General features: G+C 46.8%; 1 protein-coding gene across 4 annotated transcripts in view; it reads left to right on the top strand.

Moving 5' to 3' along the window:
- The window catches only part of INO80C (INO80 complex subunit C), a 108,846-nt gene that overhangs the window by 57,546 nt on the left and 25,706 nt on the right, over positions 1 to 25,594 (top strand). Inside the window, exon 5 of one of the 4 annotated variants that reach the window (XM_089305817.1) lies at positions 20,198 to 20,478. The exons of the other annotated variants lie outside the window; for them this stretch is intronic. Within the exon in view, the coding sequence (XP_089161943.1) occupies positions 20,198 to 20,224 (27 nt within the window). The 3' untranslated portion in view covers positions 20,225 to 20,478. Of the gene's footprint in view, positions 1 to 20,197; positions 20,479 to 25,594 lie in introns of those variants that run through there. 4 annotated transcript variants of the gene reach the window in all.

The raw sequence follows: 25,594 nt of genomic DNA on the forward strand, positions 1-25,594 counted from the left end.
TCAACTTGCTAGTTGAACAATCTGCTACTTCTTGACTTCCTGTCAGCCTCCTGTCAGCACAGCTCCAGGACCTATAAGAAATAAATTCCTTCCATTTCATTCATTTTGGTTTCACTTCCTCACTGTGCCTCACCTGACACAAACAGTAGAACCTAACTTTCCCCTCATCCGTGCTTTTCTAGAGAAAGGCTATGTTGGCTTATGGGCACTTTCAAGAAAGAGACTTCAAGATCAAATTGGAAAGAAACCGTAACAATAAAAATCACAACAGAGGGAATGTGCCCAAATGATTTAAGCTGTCTATAGTTTTTAGCTTGAAGTTGCTCAAAAATTCTTTATTTAGGGGCCGGCACTGTGGCACAGGGAGTTAACACCCTGGCCTGAAGAGCTGGTATCCCATATGGGCGCCAGTTCAAGTCCCAGCAGCTCCGCTTCCCATCCAGCTCTCTGCTATGCCTGGGATAGCAATAGAGGATGGCCCAGGTCCTTGGGCCCTGTACCCACGTGGGAGACCCGGAAGAAGCTCCTGGCTTCAGATCGGTGCAGTTCCGGCCGTTGCCGCCAACTGGGGAGTGAATCATCAGATGGAAGACCTTTCTCTCTCTCTCTCTCTCTCTCTCTCTCTCTCTCTCTCTCTGCCTCTCCTCTCCTTTCTCTGTATAACTCTGACTTTCAAGTAAAATAAATAAATCTTTAAAAAATTCTTTATTTAATCTTTCTGGATCCGTAGGATCAGTAATGACAACCACCTTTTATTCTTGCTTTTTGAAATTTGTGTTTTCTTTCTTCTTAACTTGCTCAGTCTGATACCATTTTCTATCAGCCTTAAGGATTTTCTTTAGCACTTCTTATAGTGTGAATCTGTTAGAGATAACTCTTGCTTGTTGTTTATCCCAAGATTCCTTATTTTATCTTAATTTTTGCAAGGCATTTTTGAGGAGAAAAGTGTTTCCTTATTTATTCTGCTTATGACTTGCTCAGCTTCTTGGATCTGTAGGTTTAAGTTTATCTTCTTTTTCTTAATCATAACCTGTCATTAAAAGCTTGGGTGCCTCCTATTCACATAATCTTCCTCTTTAGTAAACCTGCTCTTCTGTCTACCTACACCAGACCTGGAGCTTTATCTGACTGGTGCTTTTGACTCAACCATGAAGGGCTTGTCCCTACCTGGAATTCAGTTAATCAGGGCTTTCATGCACCTACTGTTCATTCACTAAATGGAAAAGTATAATTTTTTTAAAAAGGTTTATTTATTTGAAAGGCAGAGAGAAAGAGAGAGAGATACATCTTCCATTGGCTGGTTCACTCCCCTATGGGCACGACAGCCAAAACCAGGAGGCAGGAACTCCATCTTTTTTTTTTTTTTTTTTTTTTTTTTTGACAGGCAAAGTGGATAGTGAGAGAGAGAAACAGAGAGAAAGGTCTTCCTTTTCCGTTGGTTCACCCCCACCCCAATGGCTGCTGTGACTGGCGCGCTGTGGCCAGCGCACTGCGCTGATCCAAAGCCAGGAGCCAGGTGCTTCTCCTGGTCTCCCATGGGGTGCAGGGCCCAAGCACTTGGGCCATCCTCCACTATACTCCCGGGCCACAGCAGAGAGCTGGACTGGAAGAGGGGCAACCGGGACAGAATCCAGCACCCCGGGACTAGAACCCGGTGTGCCGGTGCCGCAGGCAGAGGATTAGCCTAGTGAGCTGCAGCGCCAGCCAGGAACTCCATCTTGATCCCTCATATGGGTGGCAGGGGCCCGAGTACCTAGGCAGTCTTGGGCTGCCTCTCTGGTGCAATAGTAGGAATGCTGGCTCAGAAATGGAACAGCTGGGACTTGAACCAGTGTTCTGAAGCCAGCATCACAAGCAGCCACATAATCTACTGTGCCACAGTACCAGCCCCAGGAAAGTATTATTTTTTATTTCCAAGATTTATTTTGTTATCATGGTAATGAAGGCCTTTTGCATTCTTCTTCATCCTAATCTTGAAGTGGAATTCAAGGTGTTTATTCTTATTCTTCTCATTCTGTATACATGAAAGCATTGTTCTTGCTGTCTAATCAGGGTTAGATGTGGCACAAGACTTGATCTGCCAATGCAATACGAGGGGCATGAGGTGTGCTCCTTCTGGGCAGAGTACTTAAGCCTTGCATGTGGTTGGGCACTATCACTTCCCTCTGTGTGGGAAGCTTAGTACTGGTACCCTCGGGGTGGGTGTTGTGGTGTAGTGGGTAAAGCTGCTGCCTACAGTGCTGGCATTCCATATGGGTACCTGTTGGTGTCCCGTCTGCTCTACTTCCAATCCAGCTCTCTGCTAATGGCCTAGGAAAAGCAGCAGCAGATGACCCAAGTGCATGGGCTCCTGCACCCATGTGGCAGACCTGGAGGAAGCTCGTGGCTTTGGCCTGCCTCAGCCCTGGCCTTTGTGGCCACTTGGGGAGTGAACCAGCAGATGGAAGATCTCTCTCTCTCTCTCTCTCTCTCTCAATGTTACTCTGACTTTCAAATAAATACATAAATATTAAAAAAAATACTCATTCCCCCATCTTAATCCCTGGAACCTTTGAAAGTGTTACCTTACCTGGCAAAAAGCAGGTTGTAGTTGTGGCTAAGTCAAGGATTTTGAGATAGAGAGACTATCCTGGGCTACCCAAGTGGATCCCCTATCATCACATGGTCTTAATAAGAGGGAGCCAGAAGGATCGAGAGAAGATGTGCCATTGAAAGCAGAGGGGTGTGTGTGTGTGTGTGTGTGTGTGTGTGTGAGAGAGAGAGAGAGAGAGAGAGAGAGAGAGAGAGAGAGAGATTTGAAGATGCTACATTGCTGGCCCTGAAGATGGAGAAAGGGGCCGTGAGAAAAGGAAAGCAGACGATTTCTAGCAGGTGGAAAGGGCAAAGAAATGGACTCTCCCCTGGAGGCTCCAGAAAGAAGGCAGTCCTGCGGACACCTTGGCTTCAGCCCAACGAGACCCATTTCCTCTCTGACCTCTAGGACTCTAAGATAATAAATGTGTGTTTTTTTAAAGATTTTTTTATTTTATTTGAAAGGAAAGTTGCAGAGAGGCAGAGAGAGAGAGAGAGAGAGAGAGAGGTCTTCCATCTGCTGGTTCACTACCTAAATGGCTGCAACGGCCGAAGCTGGGCCAGTCAGAAGCCAGGCTCCAAGAGCCTTCTCCAGGCCTTCTACATGGATGCAGGGGCTCAAGAACTTGGACTATCTTCTACTGCTTTCCCAGGCCACGGCAGAGAGCTGGATCGGAAGTGGAGCAGTCAGGACTCGAACCAGCGCCCATGTGGGATGCTGGCACTGCAGGCTGCATCTTTACCTGCTATGCCACACCACTGGCCCCAATGTGTGTCATTTTAAGCCACTTAAATTTGCAGTGATTTGTTCGAGTAGCTGTTACAGTACCGTTGTGTGGGGGAGGTTCTGTCAGCCTGCACTCCTGAATGTGGGCAATGCAGAACAAAGCAGGGAGCCCCCAGCTGGCCCTGATGAACAAGAGTGTGTGCAAGAATAGGACTCAGCCCTTTCCAGCACCCGAGCTCTTGGTGGTGTTTGCTTTTACAGCATGGCTACATGTCAGGGCAAATACCACGTAAAGAATTTGAGTCCGTTCAGCTTGGCTGTGGGACTTGAACATTGTTTTCAGCGAGGCCTGAACCTTTTTCTCAGCCCTGGAGGTGATGCAGCACTGAGCTGTTCTGCAGGAATCTCAGAAAGCGTTTCCAGTGAGCCCAGCAGGTTTGTGGAGAACCTGTGTGTGTCGCTCCTTGGTGCCACCGGGCAGCCCTGCAGAGATTTGTGATGTCCTGCTGCTTCTCCGAGATGACCATCTGCTTGCAGGGAGCCTGCGTGCAGGGGTGAAGCCACGGAACAGAAGATGCGGATGAGGGGTACTGCAGGGGTTTGCTAATGGTGCAGAAGAGTAGGGAGGAAAACTTGTTGAGAGAAGATAGCCTCTTTTTAAAACTAATCAATGAATGTGAAAAGCAGGGTTGGAGGTGGGGGAGATCTTCCATCCACTGGTTCACTTCCCAGGTGGCTGCAACATCCAGAGCTGGACCAGGCCAAAGCCAAGAGCCAGGAACTCCTTCTGGGTCTCCCACGTGGGTGGCAGGGGCTGGAGTACCTGGGCCACCTTCTGCTGCCTTCCCAGGTGCATTAGCAAAGAACTGGGACTTGAACTGGCTCTCTCATATGGGATGCTGGTGTGGCAAGCAGCAACTTAGCGTGCTGTGCCACGATGCTGGTCTCAGATAGCCTCTTGCAATTAGTAATGAGCTTTATTGAATGTCGCTTTCCTTGGGGCAGAGAGATGCAGCCTTCCTTTTGCTTTTTTAAACACAAGTCAAATAACAAAAACCAGCTGAAAGCATGGGCTTTTGTAAGCAACTCTGTTTCATGGTGTCTCTCAGAGTCAGTGCATACATAATCCTATATCTCCTTTGCTTGTCTGTGTCAGAGAGCATCCCACAGAGCGATCTAAACATGTTTATATTCTACCTTCTGGTAAGTAGGACTTTGCAGTTTGCAGAAAGATAAAATGTGTCCCTTAGACGATCCCAGTGCAGTGAGGGCTGCATTCTGTTTTGACCGATTTCCCTTAGAATCCCTTAGAGTCTTGAAAGGCTCTAAGCAGTCATCAAGTCTAATGCCCTGTAGGGGCCAGAGGGTCCAGGGAAGTTCATTTTCTAGACTCTGAAGCATACACTTCTAGGGGCTGGCCTGGGCCAGGGAGACATTTCTCCAAGGAGAGTAGCTGGAGGTAGAGCATGAACCAGAACGGACTATGGGCTGTGCCCATGTGATAGAGCCTGTCTCCACATGGCGATGGCCACATGCACGTGAACAGGCCCAGGGCTTGTGCAACCAGGGGGCAAGTGGACTCCCTGAATATCACAAGGAGGAAGATCCTGATGGACAGCTCCGTGTGGGCATCCACCCTCTTTCCACCGTCCTTGTTGGCCCTGGGAAAACTTTCTCCATGAGCTGCACTTACCTGCCGCAGGGTCTTTGTACTGGCTCTTGTCCCTGCTTGGAAGCCTCTTACCCTTGCCTCACTCCTGCCCTTCTTTTACAACTGTAACCTGCGCTACCTGCCCTGCCGCTGTTCTTCTTTCTCTTTTTCCACCTGTAGTCAACCTCCTGGCTTTATTTTTAATTTTTATTTTACTTCTTCACTCGCTTGGTGGCTCATTGTCTGTCTCCTCCCACTTAAGTACAAGTTCCACAGGGTGGGGACTCTGCCTGGTTTGCTCACTGATGCATCTCTAGCGCCAAGCCTTCCTGGCACAGCCTGAGGTCTGCACAACTACCTGCTTAATGGACGAAATGCACATTTCCAAATATTATCCTATTGAGAACAGCAGATTCCGTGACCAGATCAGGTAACCGCGGAGATCGTGTACTTCATGTAAGTCAAGTTAGGGCTGCCGACACCACCTAAGAGCCTCCTGACACCTGCTTTCAGCATCTAGCTCCATAATGTTTATCTTCTTTTGAACTTTCATGATCCTTTCCAAACCTGCATCCTCTTGGTGCCTCCTGCCCGGAAGCAAGCAGACATCTGGCCCCATGGCTGGGAGAGCTGGCTCAGAGGGTGGCATCCTTACGAGAGTACAGGTCCCAAATCTCTGTTTAGATTTCTTAGGTTATCTCTCTCATAGGAGCAGGAGAGAGGGATCAGTGTTACCCCGCCCCCTCTTACTGTGAGCCCTAGGGACCTGCTGCTCTGATACCCACCACAGCATGTATTACTGTCCCGGCCCCATAGCTCCCACAGCCTCTCTGGCATTGCAATAGACACCCCAACTCCTGTCCCTTTGCATTTAGGGGCATTGCTCTAGGCCAGGGCTGTATAGTCCCTTGGGAACAGTGAAACCCAAGGCACTGGATCTTCCCATCACTTTGGGACATGTCTCCAGCCTCCTAGGGTCATGGCCAACTGCGGGAATGAGTCCTGGTCACAGCCTTTGCTTTCAGTATACCCTCCCACCCCCATGCCCTCTTTCCTGAGGCAGGTGGCTCCCTCTCTGACCCATGACAGCTGCTAAGTCTAAGCTGCCCTGCACTTCTGGGCGACGTTCGGATTTGCTCTTTGTTCTGCTGCAGCAGGGGCAGCAGCCTCCAGTTTTGGTGACCAAACATGCGGTGGCTCTTTCAGGGTGTAGCTGTATGAACAGAAGTCAGGGGTCATGCTGCTAGAAATATGGCAGCAGAGGCTGCCAAGCCAGGGGCAGGCTTCCCATGGTGCCATGACAAGATGAGGAGACCAGTCTCCTCATTGTCTCTGCCTCCTGAGACTTCTCCCTCTGCTTCTCAGGGCTCCATGCACGGGGTCTCATGCAGGTGCCACAACCCTATGGGCTGCACAACAGGCACTGTATTACCACCATTGCATGGGTAAAGGAAGTGGCCTAGTCTTCTCACGTGGAGGCCCATGGGCTGTTGACAGTACCCAGTGGTCCACCTCTCCTTCCTGTCCAGTCCTCAAGACCGAGGGCCAGCAGACTGCTCCTGCATTTGCATATCAGCTTGATTTGGAAGGAACTTACGTAATGTAACTTCCCACATTCTCAACTGAGCTTCTGCAAGGGCAGGGCACTCCAGGTGCTCTGACTCCTTTATGGCTCCTGATCCCACCCAGAGCTGTAGACCATCGCTCAACATGCTTCATGGGCAGTTCCTAACCAGACTGATGCCTGAGGCATCCCTGGCCTTCTTCCAACAGGGAAATGGAATACCATCTCCTGGGGTTTTGTGTTCCCTCCAAATTCGTATGTTGGAGCTCTAACCCCTGATGTGACTGTATTTGGAGATAGGGCCTATAAGGGGTGATTAAGGCTAAATAAGGTCATAAAAGTGGGTGCTGGTCTGATAGGATTAGTGTCCTTAGAAGAGACACCAGACAATACTCTCTCCTTGCACTTCTCCCCCCTCCTCCCATGAACAGGCACCAAGGAAAATCAGGTGAGGGCATGAGGAGAAGACAGCATCTGCAAGTCAGGAAGAGAGCCCGCACGAGAACCCAAACCTGCCAGATCCTTCATCTTGGATGTTTCTGCCTCCAGAAATGGGGAAAAATGCATTTCTGCTGTTTCAGGCACCCTGTGGGCGATGTTTTGTTACAGTAGCCTGAACAGACCTAGTACAGGAGCCACCGTGAGCCTGATGCAGTTTGGCCTGGCTCACGAATCCAGGTTTTACAGCCTCTGGTGTGTTCTGAGGACAGCGGGGCCCATTGTGGTTCCTTGACTTGAGGCTATGGGCCCGAGAAGGCACCTGCCTCCCCCCCGCCCCCATCCATGGCGTGCACTGCTCACTATGTAATTACAGTTTAGTCTTTGAAAACTCCTTGGAAGTAGCTTCGGCTTTTTCTCTCACAAGCTGATAATCTTCCCCAGAGACTGCACTGAAACCACTCCATGGGACTTTCTTCCTCAGACCCTGACACTCCACCCCAGGACATGGCGAGGAGTTAATAGTGCTTGTCCACTGTAGTTCCCAGTGTGGGGGAAGCCCAAGGTTGCCAGGATAGAGCCCAGGTAGCTCCTGGTATGGGGTGGATCTGGGTAGGGGAAAGTTGGGCGTGGCTTGGAGAAGGACTCAGAGCTGCACCTTAGCATTGGCCACTCCTTGGGCTAAGACACCTTCGCCTCCGTTGCCTGGGGCTCAGGGCCTTAGGGTTAGGAATCTGGCTGTCTGCGGAGCACAGCAGTTTACTGCACTTAGCCGGCTGCTCTCCCTGCATTATGGAGGCTGGTGTTTCTGGGGTGAGGCCTAATTAACTTAGTTCGTTTAGCTTAGGATAGGAGGAGAAAGAAGAAATGGAAGGATAAAGTGCGAGATAGAAGAGTAGAGAAGAAAAGTTGGGATCAGGAGCCACAGGAGTTAAATAAAGCACTTTGGTCTTCAAATCCCACAATTGCCAGGCAGGGATGGGTCCCAGACACTGTCCACAGCGATACCCCAGCCACCTTGCCAGTCTTTGCTTTCCCTGTCAGAGGCTGGGACCTGGCAGTCCCCAACATTCAGAGCTGCCGAACTCCCGACAGCCACCACACCAAATGATGCTCAGTCCCCACGGGCTCCACGGCAGGCCCACGTCACAGACAAGAAGGGTGTTTGTGGGGAAAAAGCCGCTTGGAGCCTGGACTCATTTTAGGCCATTGGTCAAGTTTTTTTTTTTTTCTCCGTCTAACGTGTTTCTGAAAAAGCAGCACCATAGTGACACTGACATCATCTGGTGTTGGTGGGAATGTTATAAACATTTCCATTTTAAGTCCGGCCAAAACATTATCTTACAATACAATTTCTTCCAGTATTCACCCAAGGAGTACAAACGTCAAGCAAAGGCTCAAAGGGAGAGAAACCAATATCTTAAGAAATAAATGAATTTATGGTAATTGTAACAACCACCCCCCAGGCAGCCCAAGTGCATAAGCTTCTGGATTCCTTCCAGGGGCTTCCACAGAGCTCAGGAATGCTTTTGCCATCGACTCACACAGCTGAGCTGGCCCGTGGCCATGACAGGGAGCTTTGTTTATTTGGTTTGCACTGTTCAGCATGAAATACAGTCCTGTCTTAATTCTCCTGCCTGCGGGCCTCTTGAAACGTTTCTAACTAGAATCCTTTTTGCTCATTCGTAAAACGACTCCCTCCCCTGGGACTGGCGGGTGCCTGGCAGCTCCGATGGGGAGACCGAGTTCTGCTTGGACTGCAGCTCTGCTTGGTCAGCTCGTAAATCAGGAAAGTTTCTGAGTTAAAAACTTTGCCGCAGTCACAGTACAATTCAGGGGTAGCGCTGATTTGGCTTTTGAACTTGATGTGATTTTCTTTAAACCCAGCACGCTGCTTCGTCTGGGGAGTCGTGCCCAGGCTCCGTCTGGTCGACATCAGTACATTGCTCGGCCTGTGGGCATGCTGGCCTTGGTGTGTCCTGGTGACCCCAGGAGGTGCTCCCCTGTTGGAGGGTGCTGGGCAGGGCTGGTGTCTGCCTGAGTGCCCGGGAAAGGGAAGTAAGGTAAAACGGTGTCTGATGTTTGGGGCGGGGGGCAGGAGGCATGGAGGTTACTGTTCAAAATAAAATGGCCAGAGCTTTGTTTAAAAAGTTAACATGCAGTTAATGGGTGACCCAGCGGCTGTACTCTCAGCCATTTGCCCCAGAGAAAAGAAAACGTGCGTTCACCTGAAAACCTCCACATGGATTTTCTTTCTTTCTTTTTTTTGACAGGCAGAGTGGACAGTGAGAGAGGGAGAGAGAAAGGTCTTCCTTTGCCATTGGTTCACCCTCCAGTGGCCACTGTGACTGGCACATCGCGCTGATCATGAAGCTAGGAGCCAGGTACTTCCTCCTGGTCTCCCATGCGGGTGCAGGGCCCAAGGACTTGGGCCATCCTCCACTGCACTCCTGGGCCATAGCAGAGAGCTGGACTGGAAGAGGAGCAACCGGGACAGAATCCAGCGCCCCGCGACCGGGACTAGAACCCGGAGTGCCAGTGCCGCAGGCGGAGGATTAGCCTAGTGAGCTGCAGCGCTGGCCATCTTTTTTTTTTTTTTTTTTTTTTTTTTTTTTAAGATTTATTTATTTATTTGAAAGTCAGAGTTACACAGAGAGAGAAGGAGAGGCAGAGAGAGAGAGAGGTCTTCCATCCGATGATTCACTCCCCGGTTGGCCGCAATGGCCGGAACTGCGCCGATCTGAAGCCAGGACCCAGGAGCTTCTTCTGAGTCTCCCATGCAGGTGCAGGGGCCCAAGGACTTGGGCCATCTTCTACTGCTTTTCCAGGCCATACCTGAGAGCTGGATCAGAAGTGGAGCAGCCAGGTCTCAAACCAGCTGCCATATGGGATGCAGGCACTGCAGGTGGCGGCTTTACCCACTATACCACAGCATCAGCCCCCCACATGGATTTTCATAGCCTCTCTGTTTATAACAGCCCCAAACTGGAAACAACCTAGCTTTCTTTCAATGAGAGAATGGCTAAACACATTGTGGTACATCCATGCTTTGGAATACTACTTGGCAATAAGAAACAATAAGCTATTGGTACATACAACAGCCTGATGAATCTTCTGAGGATTATCCTGATTGAAAATATTAAATGTCCAAAGGTTACTACATGGGCCCATTTATATCACATTGTTTAAATGACAAAATCATAAAACAGAACAGAGGGAGGCGATCATGGGTCATGGAGGAAGTGGGAAAGGAGGGAAGTGGCTATAAATAGGCAACGTGAGAGGTCTTTGGGGTTATAGAAATGTTATTTTGTTTTTTTTTGGCTAAGTCAACATCAGTTTCCAGGTTGTGCTTTTTGGGAGAAACTGGGTAAAACACACAGAGACTCTCTGTTCTTATAATTGCATGTGAATCTATAATTATTTTACAGTAAACAGTTCAATTAAAAAGGTAAGGTGGACGTCTGGCACCGTGGCACAGCGGGTTAAACTGTGGTAGGCAGTTTCAGCATTTCATGTGGGCACTGGTTCAAGTCCTAGCTGCTCCACTTCTAATCTATTTCCCTGCTAATGCGCCTCGGAAAGCAGCAGAGGATGGCTCAAGGGCTTGGGTCTCTGCACCCATGTGGGAGACCCAGAGGAAGTTTCAGGCTCCTGGCTTCGGCCTGGCCCAGTCCTGACCATTAAAGCCATTTGGGGAATGAACTAGTGGATGGAAGTTCTGTCTCTCTCTCTCTCTCTCTGTCTCCAATACTGCCTTATAAATAAATAAATCAATCTTAAAAAAAAAAAAAAGGTAAAGAGCCAGAGTGGAGAAATAAAGAAGATGACATTGGAACTAAGATGAAAGAGATAAGGACACACTCATGCATTTACCTGGGGAGAAGTGTCCCTGGCAGAGACCACACTGCAGAAGAGCACCTGGCAGGTTCAGAGGCACCAAAGGATCAGTGTGGTGGGCACAGGAGATAAATGGGAAAGGTTATCTGGGGCTTAAAGAAGGCACAATAATGTCCAAGGTTTTCTACGATTGGCTTTGAACAGCAGATTCATGTGGGCCAACTTCCATTTCAACGAATGCTTCAGGCTGCAGAGTGGAAAATACACTGTAGAGGCCAGGGTTGAAGTGGGGAGACAGTGAGGAGGCCACCGCCATCACCTAAGTTTCTCTGTGTCGCCTGGTGTTCATGGACCCCTGTCTGTAGTCTCTTAGGCATGGATGCATTTAGATCTTTGGTAATGCGTGCGAGAGCTTCATGAAGAAGCATTGATTGTTCTCAAGAGCTGGATGTCTATGGTGGTGACCTGTGGAGGGCAGACAGTGCAGTTGAGGATGAAGGCCATGAAAGAGGCGGTGAGGAGTAGCCCAAGGAGCAGGACCTCAGGCTCTGGGCCCATGGGATGGAAGTTGGAAAGTGGCTAAGACAGTGAAAATGCCTTTGGTGGTGTCCCGAGTGTTTGTCTGCATGTCACTGGGCCTTTTGCTAGTAGGAATGCATCCTGGGGGAGTTCTGACCTCTCGATACATGTTGGGATCTGGTGCTCAGTGTCAGGATTGCACTGGGGAGAAAGTGGGAATAGCTGTCACTCAAAAAGCTCAATGACAAAGGAGCAGAGTAGCCGGCGCCGCGGCTCACTAGGCTAATCCTCCGCCTTGCGGCGCCGGCACACCGGGTTCTAGTCCCGGTTGGGGCGCCGGATTCTGTCCCGGTTGCCCCTCTTCCAGGCCAGCTCTCTGCTGTGGCCAGGGAGTGCAGAGGAGGATGGCCCAGGTGCTTGGGCCCTGCACCCCATGGGAGACCAGGATAAGTACCTGGCTCCTGCCTTCGGATCAGTGTGGTGCGCCAGCCGCAGCGTGCTGGCCGCGGCGGCCCTTGGAGGGTGAACCAACGGCAAAGGAAGACCTTTCTCTCTGTCTCTCTCTCTCACTGTCCACTCTGCCTGTCAAAAAAAAAAAAAAAAAAAAAAGGAGCAGAGTAAAATAGCAAAACATCATAACGGATGCTATGACAGAAGGAAAGAATGGGCTGGGGAGGATATTTATGGGACACGGGGACAATAGTGCTCTCGGAATTCAGAAGGTGGCACTTAGGCTGAGGCACAAAGTGGGAGATCAAGTGGGAAGAGCCCCCAGAAGAGGGAACAGCCTGTGCAAAGGCCCGAAACAGGGCAGGAAGCAAGCCAGGGCCCAGAGATGCAGTCACTGGTCACCATTGCCACTGTGCAGCTATCCCTGGCCAACCTCTCCCAGGGAGGGCATGTTGTATCTAGGACACTAGCGTCACACTTGTGTCACTTTGCTTACACAGACTCACAGGCTCAGGGCTCCCCAGTTCTTCACTAGTGCCCAAGAAACAGGTATGATTTCACGGTGAACATATGAATATGATAAATTGTAGGAAATACCAAGTCCAAGTTTAGCCTATGTGCCTGTTATCAAAGCCTGTGACCACATGTGGTAGGACCTCATGGCCTGGAGAAGTGGACACGGCTCGTAAGTGGGCTGAGGCCCCAGGCATCAGGCACAGGAGCCATGAGGCCTGCTATGTTAGATATGTAGAAATAGAAGACACACTGAGCAGGCTGGCAAAATAGGAGTGTATTTCAAAACATTTACACAAAATGGGATTTAAAAATAAATATTTCTTGGTGTAAAAATGTTGAAGCCCATTCAAACAAGGGCTCTCCAGAAAGTTCATGAAAAATGCATATTATGAACAAACTTTGTGGATTTCAAAAAAAATTTTTTTGTGCTAAAATAAATACCTTTCTGTTCCATTCTATGAGCTTTTGGAAATACCCATTGATGTGTGAAATGTTTATCAGTTTTCTAGAGCTGCCATAACAAGGTAGCACAAACTGAGTGGCTTGAAGTGACATACTTGTTCTCTCACAGCTCTGGAGGCTAGAGGTCCAAAATCCAGGTCCTGGCAGGGCATGCCCTCCCCAGAGCCCCCGTGGGTGGAGCCTTCCTTGTCCCCTCCCCACCCCCAACCCTCCGATTCCCATGGCCTCAGGCACTTCTTGACTTAGGGCGGCATCTCTGCCATCTCTGCCTGCATCTTCATATGCTGTCCCCGGTGTCCCTGTGTCTCTGTGTCTCCACGTCATCTCTCTTATTATGAGGACAGATTAGGACTAGCCTACTGACCTCTTCTTAATAATTATCTCCGGGAAAAAAAAAGAAGAAAAAAAATTATCTCTGCAAAGACCGTTTCCAAACAGGTTCACATTCTGAGGTTCGGAGGATCAGATTTTCAGTAGATCCTTTTGGGGGACACAGTTCAGCCCATAACCAGGTCATGGCAGGAGACAAGCAGTGGGGAGAAAGGACTGGGCAGCCTTGGCTCTGTGGGATGAAGTTGCAGATACTGCAACACAGGAGCCGGTCTGAGCTCTGAAGTCTAGGACTTTTCTCAGAGGCGCAGCCCTGTTACAGTCATGCAGGCCTAAGTGGTCTTCATTGTTTCCTTCCTCCCACAGACTCCACGCCTTCTAGTGGGGAAGCAGGTGGAGTAGCTAAGGACTATCTGGATATTGGAGGACCAGGAAGCCGACAGGAGGGAGCCATCCAGGTCCCAAGCAGGGGAGTGCTAGGGGGAACTCTGGGTCTTCCAGGGATGGACATGGCAGGAGGAAGATGAGAAATCGAGAGGCATCTGAAAGTGAAGTGGGGGTGAAAAGGTCAGCGATTGGGAATTGTTAAGGTGCAGATTATCTGATGCCCTCTGCCTCGGAGAGCCAAAGCTAAACCTCGGAGCTCCACTTTAGGAGAGAGACCTAGGGAAAGTTGGGTGGTTGGTGATGAGGACCACTGCATGTAGGACAGACAAGGAAGGCGATTATCAGGTAGATGGGGAAACAGGATGGCCTCCAGCTTCCCCAGAGGCAAGTGTGTGGCGGCCCTCACGGGAAAGCCTCTCCAGATGGCCTCTGGGTCTTCTGCAGAGATGGCCCTTTGCCCTGCCTCTAGCACCCTGGGGTGCCTCAGTGACCATGTGACCTCAGAGACCAGTGATAGGTGTCCTCCTGCCCCTGTAGCCCCTCTTCTCATGGTCTCAAGAGAACCACTTACGAAAGGAATGGACTGGACAGGACCCAGGGAAAGTGGTCTGGCTGAGCTCTTGAAATCGGCCCGGTCCTGGCCCTCAGGCAGACTTCCACATTCTCCCGGTGCCATAGACACTACAGCTGAATCTGTTTAAACAAGGATGGCAAATATATAAATCATGACCTCAAATGCCCCTCAGTTTCTCACAGGATACCAGGAAAATATTTTATTATGCCTTAATCCCAAGTGAAGGAGGGGGGAAGAAATTTGGAATTTAGGCTGCAGTTCATTTATATGCTTGTTTCTATATTAAATACTTGAAATAATTTCCTTCTGTGAAAATATGAGACTCTTGCTATTCAGATAAATAGATTTTTCACATAAAAGACTTGAAATTTTAAGAATGATCTCAAAATGCCTTTTGAAAAAGCTTTCTTTGTTTCTAATTATAAAATGTCAAAGTCATACTTGCTCTAAATTTAGCTTTACTTATTAGTATTCTATCACATCTAAATTAATAAGATGTCATGCTAAAAATAGTAAAATGTCTTTCTCCAGATATACGCACATAGATTGGACCTCCAGCTAGGAAGGAATGAGTAGGTCAACAAATCCTATGCCTCCAAAACAGTTATAAAAGTGGACAAAATTGTCCAAAACAATCAATCCAGGACTCTGGAAAATGACTACAGGCAAAGAAAATATTGAGAAGCATATTTTCACAAAAAATATATGGAGATTCAGGTAAGAATAGTGCAGAGTTATGGAGCTCCCTGTGGGGCTGCCTTCACCCTCCGTCTCAGCCCAGTCAGTGAGGTGGCTCTGCCAGCGCAGGAGTGGCCTTCACTGGATTTGGAGTTGAGAGTGGAAACCCATCCTGAGTTCCTGGGCAGCCCCCAGGCAGGCCTTGCAGATCTGGCCCTAGGGTCACTGCCTGTCACAGCAGTACCTGGGACCATGCTCTCCTGGGGCCACAGAGTTCCTTTTGATGTGCTTTGACAGCAAGTTTGGGAAGAAACAAAGCCATGCCTGCTGCCTGTTTGTCCCAACACCTTTCCAGCTAGTAGGTGGTCCTGTGTCTGCCCTCCCCCTGTGTCCTGCTTTATATCTTGTGTCTCGGCCTACTGCGGAGTTGAGACATTTGATTTATTTTATTATATATTACTATAATTTATTTTATTATTCATTTAATTTAGGTCTCCGTGTGTGGGTGCCTCTAGGGAGGTATAAAATTTGTATGACTTGAATAAGTCTTGTTTCACCTTTAAGCCTCCCTCCACACACACCCCCCATTTAAAGATTTATTTATTTATTTGAAAGGCAGAGTCACAGGAGGCAAAGGCAGAGAGAGAGAGAGGTCTTCCATCTGCTGGTTCACTCCCCAAATGGCCACAATGGCCAGGGCTGTGCTGATCCAAAGCCGGGAGCCAGGAGCTTCTTCCAGGTCTTCTACATGGGTGCAGGGGCCCAAGGACTTGGGCCATCTTCCACTGCTTTCCTGGGCCATAGCAGAGAGCTGGATCAGAAGTGGAGCAGCCAGGACTCGAACCAGCACCCACATGGGGTACCGGCACTGCAGGCAGTGGGTTTACCCGCTACACCACAGCACTGGTCCCTACGTAGTGACTTTAAATGCCGTCTTGACCAAGTCAGTTCTAGAGTCTGTTTATCACAGACAGACCAGGGATCCAGGTGTGTCTGGGCCCTTTCTTCCTTCTACTTGGATCTTTGGGGCTGCTAGAGGATACAGCTGGGTGCTGGTCTGGGCCATGGAGCTGCCCAAAGACAAGCACTGCTTTTGTATGTTTCTCATGGTATTGGAAAAATAAACCTGTACAACCTGAAAGAATATATATATGTGTGTGTGTGTATATATATATATATATATATAAAATCTTGTTGCCAGCAGCAAGTGGGAAAAACTTGCTGATCTCCTAACCTTAATTTTTAGAATCCTGGTTGAGATGAGAAGCTTTAGATTAGCCTGAAATTTAAAGAAGATCCTGGAAATGAGGTAGTATTAAGGGTTTGATAAGCCTTCCTTATATCCCTAGCTATCTGGGAGCCCAGGCACATACATAGTGGAGACCCAAGAAGGCATGACATTGAAGTAACAGCTGGGGCAGAGTTGAAAACTGCCCCACATTTTAACACATCCCCCAATTAAAAAACAGATGCACCAGGAACAGAGTGTGGTTTTTTAGCAAAACCTCTGATCAATCACTGAGGGACCATTAAAGCTACCCAGACGCAGAGACTGGTCTAAGACGCCAGCCCCTGCTCCCACAGAAGACAAATAATAATTTTTAAAAACTGAGCTGAGTTATCAACAAATGCACCCTGTAAGATGACAGTTTCCAAAGTCTGGGAAAGTTACAGACAAATAGAAAGTAGCAACAAACAAAATTCTCAGAGAATAAAAAGAAAACTGAATCTAGAGTTGTTATATTATCTAAAATGTCCAGTTTTCAACAAAAATTTATGAGTCATGCTAAAAAACAGGAATGTGTGATCCTTACTTGGGGAGAAGACTCCATGAAAGCTGTCTTTGAGTGGCTTAGATGTTGGATTTAACAGACTTCAAAGCTGTTATTTTAAATATGTTGAAAAAGTTGAAGAAAACCCTGTTTAAGGAATTTTAGGAAAATATTATGAAAATGACTCAACAAGTAAAAATATCAATAAAGAAACAGAATTTTTAAAACTAACTGGAAGTTCTGGAGTTGAGAAATATAATAACAAAAGAAAAAAGTGATTATATGAGATAAGCAGTAGGTATCAGAAGAAATTATCAGTGAATCTGAAGACAGATAGAATGTTATCCAATCAGAAGAACAAAGAGCAAAAAGATTGAAGACAAATGAACAAAGCCTCAGACGTCTGTGGCACAGCATCAAGCATACCAACTACATAATGGGAGGTCCTGAGTAAGAAGAAAGAAAAAATGGGCTGGAAAACTTTTTGAAGAAATAATTTCTGAAACCTTCTAAATTTGATGAAAAACATTGATCTACAGATTCAAGAATCCTAATAAGCTCCACGCAGGAAAAACTGAGAGATCTTCACTTAGTCATATCAAAATGGTGAAAACAAAAAGTGAAGAGAAAATCCTGAAAGTAACACGAGAAAAACTAATCATCTTGTAGGAGAACAGCAGTATCAATAATGGCAAAATCTTCATCAGGAACAGTGGAGGGCGAAGGCAGTGGAATGACACATTCAACGTGCTGGAAGAGATCATTGTCAAACAATAATTCCACACCCAGCGAAACTATCCTTCAAAAATTAAAGTGAAGTGCACTCATAGGTAAACAAAGACTGAAATAATGTATTGCCAACAGACCTGCCTTTACAAAGCATACTAAAGGAAGTCCTTCAGGCTGAAAGAAAATCACTCTAGTTGGTAGCTTGAATCCACAGGAAATGAAGACTGGAAATATTAAGTATGTGGGCAATTATAAAAGACTTGATGAATATATATTTTCCTTCTAGTTTGTAAATGGCATAAAATTCTATAGACCAACTGTATTTTTAGGTTTGTAACATATATAGGTATAGTGGTATATGACACTAACAACACAAAAGTGAGGTTGCACAGGGAGGAAATGGAGCTATGTTGGAGCAAAGTTATTATATTTTACCAGGGTAAGTTTAGCTTAAAGTAGGTTGTGATATTCTTATTCCTAGAGTAAATGCTAAGATAATAACTCAAAAATATAATTTAAGGGGGCCAGCATTGTGGCACAGTGGGTTAGGCTGATTGGAGTCCTTGCTGCTCTGTTTCTGATCCTACTCCCTGCTGTTGTGCCTGGAAAGGCAACAGATAATGAATGGGTCCAAGCATTTGGGCCCCTGCCACTCCTATGGGAGACCTAGATGGAGTTCCTGGCTCTTAGCTGTGAGCCTGGGCCAGCCCTGGCTGGTGGAGCCATTTGGGGAGTGAATTAGTAAATGGAAGATCTCTCTTTCTCTGTCTCTCCTCTCTCTCTGTCTATCACTCTTTCAAATAAATAAATATATCTTTAAAAATATATCATTTAAAAATCTACCAAGGAATTAAAGTACTATAAAAATTGTATTTGCTTAACAAAGAGGGAGTAAAGAGGAACAGAGGAACAAATTAAATACATTAAATATTTAAACGAATGGCAAATGACATAGATACAAACATTAATAATTACATTAAATTTTTTTTTTGACAGGCAGAGTGGACAGTGAGAGAGAGAGACAGAGAGAAAGGTCTTCCTTTGCCATTGGTTCACCCTCCAATGCCGCCGCGGCCAGCGCACTGCAGCCAGCGCACCGCGCTGATCCGATGGCAGGAGCCAGGTACTTATCCTGGTCTCCCATGAGGTGCAGGGCCCAAGGACTTGGGCCATCCTCCACTGCACTGCCTTGCCACAGCAGAGAGCTGGCCTGGAAGAGGAGCAACCAGGACAGAATCCGGCGCCCCGACCGGGACTAGAACCCTATGTGCCGGTGCTGCAAGGCAGAGGATCAGCCTAGTGAGCCGCGGCGCCGGCCTACATTAAATGTTAATGGAGTAAATATTCTAGTCAAAATTCAGAAGTCGTCAGGCTGGATAAGAAAGCAAATTCAACTGTACATGTATGTGAATGTTCATAGCAGTTGGGCCCTGGGGACAGGCTCTGTAAAGGGAAAGAGTTGGGGGTTAGGATGTACTGATGTGCCTGAATGGATCTACCCTTTACAAACTAAACAATCAAGAGTGATCAGTAGTGATGATAAGAAAACACTATTGTTTGGGCCGGCATTATGGCACAATGGCTTCAGCTGCTGCCTACCACACATCCCATGAGTGCCGGTTTGAGTCCTAGCGGCTCCACGTCCAATCCACCTTCCTTCTATTGCACCTGGGAAAGCAGTAGAAGATGGCCCTAGTGCTTGGGCCTCTGCACACATAAGGGAGACCAGGATGGAGTTCCTAGCTCCTGGCTTCAGCCTGGCCCAGCCTGGTGGTTGAGGCCATTTGGGTAGTGAACCAGTAGATGGAAGATTTCTCTTTGTGTGTCTCTCCCTCTCTTTCTCTCTTTCACTCTCTCTCTCTAACTCTGACTTTCAAATAAATAAATAAATCTTTTCTTTGAAAACAAGAAATAAAACACTGTTGTATAAACTGTTTGTTCCTGGTAATGATAGTATTCTGCCCCTGTACAGGCTCTACTGCTTTCAGGGCACATTGGTAGCCACCATGTTGATCTGAGCTTCATTCAGCCGGTGGGTAAAATTCCCCCAGACTGGTCTGTGTGGCCACTTAGTCATCTCCTCCTCTTCCTCCCACAGCTCAACATCCCAAGTAGCAATGGCTCAGTACCTAGCCTAGCGTTCCTGATAAGGTGAGTCTTGCCTGGTCAAGACTCTTCTCATCTCAGTGTCTTTGAAACAAAAAGATAATCCTGTCACCTAGACATGACTTATACAGAGAAGAAAGGGAAATAAATGAGAACACTTACTATGACTGAGTGCCAGGGCTGGGACTTGTAAAAACCAGTGCAAAACCACGGTAGCCAAGGAGGAGGGAGGCCTGTGGTTCACTGAGTTTTGCTGAAAAGAAGGAATTTCTCTCATGGGGCAACTTGCTTGGAAATAGAAGGAGCTGAAGTTGAGACATGTGATTTTCATTACCAGCTATATCCTTTCAGACAGGAGGCAGAAATAATTGGATCCATTTCTATTTTAATTATAACTCTTTGGCTTTAAAGAAATCACCAATGGAAATCTGCAAGCCACTACAAACACTGTCATTTCAAATTCCCTGGATTTTAATGTGGCCTGGATTTCCTTCAACATGGCTGAGACTACCTAATGTTTTCCCCAAAGATGATCTCCCTATGATCTCCCTCTGTCTCCATCTCCCTCTCCCTCCCACCCCATTCTTCCTCATGCTATTTTTCCTTTTGAAGAAAGGAGAGAAATCATTATATTGTTGGCAACCCTCCCTTCTCACACACAGGAGAGAACAAAGGTTCTGTGGAGAATGACAGCAGAGCACAGGCACATAGCACTTCCTTTTTGCTCCCCATTAAGTGCCAGAGTGGGTCCTCACCTCTCTAGAGTCATGGATATGGGAACAGTCACAGAGCCCTGGGAAGTGCGTGAAATTGGAGGACAGCCTCCTAGCACAGTCAACTGGAGTTGAACCTCTCGGAGTCATTTCTCCCACAATCTTTGCAGAATTGGAAGAGAATCCCAGCAAGATGAATACCATCCAGGGCCCACAGCAAGGGACGCAGTGGCTGTACGGTCCCCAGGAGGATCCCCAAGTCCTGAGGGAGGAACCTGCTAAGGGTCTGTGGCTCCACTGGTGGTGGTGGTTGGCAGAAGGCGGCCTACAGAGAACAAAGGCAGGCCTAGCCTTTCTTTTGAAGTAGAAGGAAGAAATATAAGGAGCACAGTCAATGTTGTAATCACTGTTTTCTGTTTTAAATTAAAATTCAGATAAAATGATTATGATCCTATTCCAGTGTTTTGCTTGCTGTAATTTGTCCCTCATCCAAATGTCTTACCCAGATTCACTGTAATTCAGCAATTCTTAAAAGTTGCTTTAGCATGGAAGTAGAACAATGGTTGGTTGGTTGGTTCCTTTAGGTGCATATGCAAATAAAAGAGCATGCATGGACACATACGTGCGCACACCAAGAAGTACAAACAGCAAGGATTTGCTATTTAATAAAGCTAGACGTGAGGATCGCACCATATTAATAATACAAGTTGAGGATACATAAGTAAAAAAGAGCAGAGGGTTTGGATTTGGAAGTGGTTTCCAAATTATCCCCATCATCATGAGGTTTTAGCAAATGAAGAACAGGCAGCACGCAGCGACTGTAGATGACCATGTGGGTGTGCGTGTGTCGACAGCTTCTGGTGATCCGCTGTCCTTAAACAAGAAAGGCTTGGAGAGACACCTTGGTTTACAGAAAGGCAGTTCATGCCTGGAAATGAAGCCCAGGAGACAGTTGTGAGGCAACCAAGTGTTTCTGTTCTTTAGTTTTTCCCTCTTCCAAGCATCCCCTAATAAATGTGAACAAACTAGTCTGACGTTTCCTAAAGTTTCAAAGAGGAAATACACTGAAGCCATAAAACACCTTGCTCAACATTATTTTTTTCTTCGGTTTATGTTCTTGTTCTGAATAGGTATGATTCATATCCTAGTCAACGTGACCTCTTGTAAGCTGACTCCCAGAACTCCTCTCTCTCTCTCTCTCTCTCTCTCTCTCTCTCCAAACCTCTCGGCCTTTCCAGTAAAAGCCCATCGGTACTGCACAGCAGCCACCTCATTGGATGGGCCCTGGGCTTACTGCCCTTGAGGTAACTTTCCTATGATTTGATAAAGTTCCACAATGACTTTTCCCATTATTTTTTTTCCCATGTAGCATGATGACTAAATCTGTCTAGAAAGAAAAAGGAAGAGCCTGTATCCATTCTTCTCTTAACACTAAATGTGGCCTAGGCTGACAGAGCCTGCAAAGCAGTTTTCCAGTTTTCCTTGCACCTTCCTCGTGAAGATTTCATGCTCCTTTGTTTCATTTACAGGAATATTCAAAGGCTTCCCCCTGAAGCTTTTTATGTGAACTCAAATCCCTTCTCATGGCTTTCCAGATCCTGTTATTATTTTGCTTCTCCTGGCTGCTGCCCCCAACCGTATGCCTAAAATTATGGGTAATTGAGGAGGGGGCCATGGTAGACAGTCCCCCAACGATGTTCATGACATAATCCCTAAGAACCTGTGATTATGTAAGGTTTTAAGGCAAACCAGAGTTAAGATTGCCAATGAAATGCAGGTTGCCAAATGGGAGAAATTATTTGCAAATAATGCAACTGATAAAGGATTAATAATTAGATATGTAAAGAGATCAAGAAAACCCACAACAACAAAACAAACAATTCAGTAGAGAAATGGGCAAAGGACTTAAACAGACATTTTTCAGCAGAGGAAATCCAAATGGCCAACAGACACATGAAGAAAATGTTCAGGATCACTAGCCATCAGGGAAATGCAAATCAAAACCACAGTGAGGTTCTACTTCACCCCAGTTAGAATGGCTTTCATACAGGAATCAACAAACAACAAATTCTGGCAAGGATGTGGGGAAGAAAGGCACACTAATCCACTGTTGGTGGGAATGTAAACTGGTAAAGCCACTACGGAAGACTATATGGAGAAACCTCAGAAATCTGAATATAGACCTTCCATATGACCCAGCCATCCCACTCCTGGGAATTTACCCAAGGGAAATTAAGTCAGCAGATAAGAGAGTTATCTGTACCCCTATGTTTATTGCAGCACAATTTACAATAGCTAAGACATGGAATCTACCTAAATGCCCATCAACTGAAGACTGGATAAAGAAATGGGATATGTACTCTATGGAATACTACACAGCGGTTAAAAAAATGAAAGCCGATCATTTGCAACAAAATGGATGAATCTGGAAACATCATACTTAGTGAAGTAAGCCAGTCCAAAAGGAACAAATACCATATGTTCTCCCTGACCTGTGATGACTAATAGAGCACCTAAAAGGAAATCTGTAGAAGTGGAATTGACACTTTGAGAAGCAATGACTTGAACAGCCCTTGTCTTGACTGTTGAGGAACAGATTTTTTTTTCCTTAATGGAGAATGGGCCTGGGGATGGAGAGGGAGGAGGAGGTAGGGTGCGAGTGGGGGTGGGAGGACAGATATGGAAGGAAGAATCACTATATTCCTAAAGTTGTACTTAGGAAATTTGTACTCATTAACTACATATGTGCTGCCAAAGTGAGCACATGTACTCATTAAATAAAAGGTTTCTTTGGGAAAAAAAATGCAGCTTGCTAGTGAGCTGACCTTGAAATAGGAAAATTATTATGGAAAAGCAGAGAGGAAGATTAATCTGCAAAACAACTTAGAGAGGTACAGTGTTTCTGGCTTTGAATATGGAGGAAGGGGCCCTGAGCCCAGGAATGTGGGCAGCAGCGAGGGGCTGGAAAAGGCAGGGAAGCAGATTCTCCCCTGAGCCTCCAGAAGGAAGCAGACCTGCTGACACCTCGACTTTAACCCACTGGGACTGATTTTGGACTTTGGACCTCCAAATCTAATATAGAGTTAACTTGTTTTAAACCACTAAATTTGTGGCAATTTGTTATAGCAATAATAGGAAACTAGTACAGGATTGAACACTTTCCTGCTAACCTTTCTCCCCTAATACCACCAATGCAGTCTCGTACATAATAGTCCTCCTCAAATTGCTACTAGTTTTGTTAGGTATGATAATTCCGTGGGAAGAATCTTTTAAACTATCCTATCTGTTGCACATTCACATTCCAGGATTTATAGGTGAAATTACATGTCATCTGTTTTTTGGCTTAGAACACTCCCATGACAAAGCCAAGTTATGGGGAGAGAGATGAAACCATATTTTCATTGGTAATTGTTGAAGCTGCATGATAGGTACATGAGAGTTCATTGTGTTAATCTGTGTACTTTTTGTGTATGTTTGAATATTTCCAAAATGAGTTGCAAAACAAGTAGATGGAGCAAAATTTAAAATGTCATAAGTAGGGGCCAGTGCTGTGGCTTAGCGGGTAAAGCCACCATCTGCAGTGCGTGGTTTGAGTCCTGACTGCTCCACTTCCAACCCAGCTCTCTGCTATGGCCTGGGAATGTAGTAGAGGATGGCCTAAGTACTCGGGCCTCTGCACCCATGTGGGAGACCCAGACTAAGCTCCTGGCTCCTGGCTTTGGATCGGTGCAGTTCTGACCATCGCTGCCATCTGGGGAGTGAACCAGCGGATAGAAGACCTCTCTCTCTGCCTCTACCTCTCTGTAACTCTGCCTTTCAACTAAATAAGTAAATCTCTCTTTTTTTTTTTTTTTTAAAAAAAAAAGGCGTAAGTAGCTACTTTATGCAATCTAATGGGCTTTTCAATTTTTTTCTTACAATTCAGTTTATGAGAATCTATTATTGCTAACTTCACCAGTGCTAAAGAGGCTGGCTGTGGCCCTGGGCCCTTGATTTTGACCATGTTGCTGAGATCTCAGAAGAGAAGAGGGGCCGGTGCTGTGGCACAGTGGGTTAACTCCCTGGCCTGAAGAATTGGCATCCCATATGGGTGCCGGTTCTGGTCCTGGCTGCTCCACTTCCAATCCAGCTCTCTGCTATGGCCTGGGAAAGCAGTAGAAGATGGCCCAAGTCTTTGGGCACCTGCACCCACATGGGAGACCCAGAAGAAGCTCCTGGCTCCTGGCCTTGGATCGGCGCAGCCACAGCCACAGCCATTGCGGCCAGTTGAGGAGTGAACCAGCAGATGGAAGACTTCTGTCTCCCTCTCTCTCTCTCTCTCTGCCTCCTCTCTCTCTGTGTAACTCTGACTTTCAAATAAATAATTAAATTTAAAAAGAGAAGATAGTAAACCTAATGCACACAGTAGGTGCAGTGTTATTAGCTTCCTCTGCTGGGTGAAAAGGTCTTGGGACCCCTGATAGTTGGAGAAGGGGAAATGGGAGCAAGGGAGTGTGAGGGCCAGTAAATGGGCCATCCTCGGGACCCAGAACCACTCGAATTATCTCTGGCACCATTAGCTTCCCCTTTGCAGGGCTTTGGTCCTGAAGCTGAAACAGAATTTCATCAGTTTTAAAATCCACACTTTAGTATCTATATAAGCCTATGTTGGCTGCTGCTAGGTGCTGTCTGGTACGTTCCTGCTTGTGATCAGTGTCTGGAAGCAGTGATGCCTGGGACGATGGACATCAGGAGCACCTCCGTGTATACTCATCTCAGTTTGCTGACTGTTCTTTGGCATTTGAATAAGACCTGATAGTAGTTTATGTTGGTGCCACCGTAAATCATCACAAACTTTCTGCCTGGAAACAACACAGATGTACCACCTGACAGTGGAGGTTGGAAGTCCTACGTGGGGCTCACTGAGCTAAATTCAAAGTGTCAACAGGACACATTCCTCTCTGGAGATTCTAGGAGAGGACTCATCTTCTGCTAATTCGAGTTGTTTGCAGAACTAGTTCCTTGCAATTGTAGGACTGAGATTTCCATTTTCTTGCTGGTCATAAGCTAAGGTTTGTTGCCAGCTTCTGTCGGTTACCATACTCCTTGGCTTGAGGCCCCCTGCCTCTGTCTTAAAAGCCAACAACAGTAGGTCAGATTACTTTCTCACCCTTTCAATGTCTTTTTCTCTTCCATCTCATCTCTCTGACCTAGCTACAAAAGGATCTCTGCTTTTTTTTTTTTTTTAAGATTTTATTTATTTATTTGACAGGCAGAGTTACAGACAGTGAGAGAGAGAGATAGAGAGAGACAGAGAGAAAGGTCTTCCTTCCGTTGGTTCACTCCCTAAATGGCCGCAATGACCAGAGCTGGGCTGATCCGAAGCCAGGAGCCAGGTGCTTCTTCCAGGTCTCCAACACGGATGCAGGGGCCCAAGGCTATAGCAGAGAGCTAGACTGGAAGAGAAGCAACTGGGACTAGAACCAGCGCCCATATGGGATGCCGGCGCTGCAGGTGGAGGGTTGATCTAGTGTGCCACAGCACCAGCCCCAGGAGCTCTGCTTTTTAATATGCATCTGATTGAACTG

This window comes from Oryctolagus cuniculus, chromosome 10 (assembly GCF_051225735.1).
Source record: "Oryctolagus cuniculus isolate XC-2025 breed Fujian yellow rabbit chromosome 10, ASM5122573v1, whole genome shotgun sequence".
Lineage (NCBI taxonomy): Eukaryota > Metazoa > Chordata > Mammalia > Lagomorpha > Leporidae > Oryctolagus > Oryctolagus cuniculus.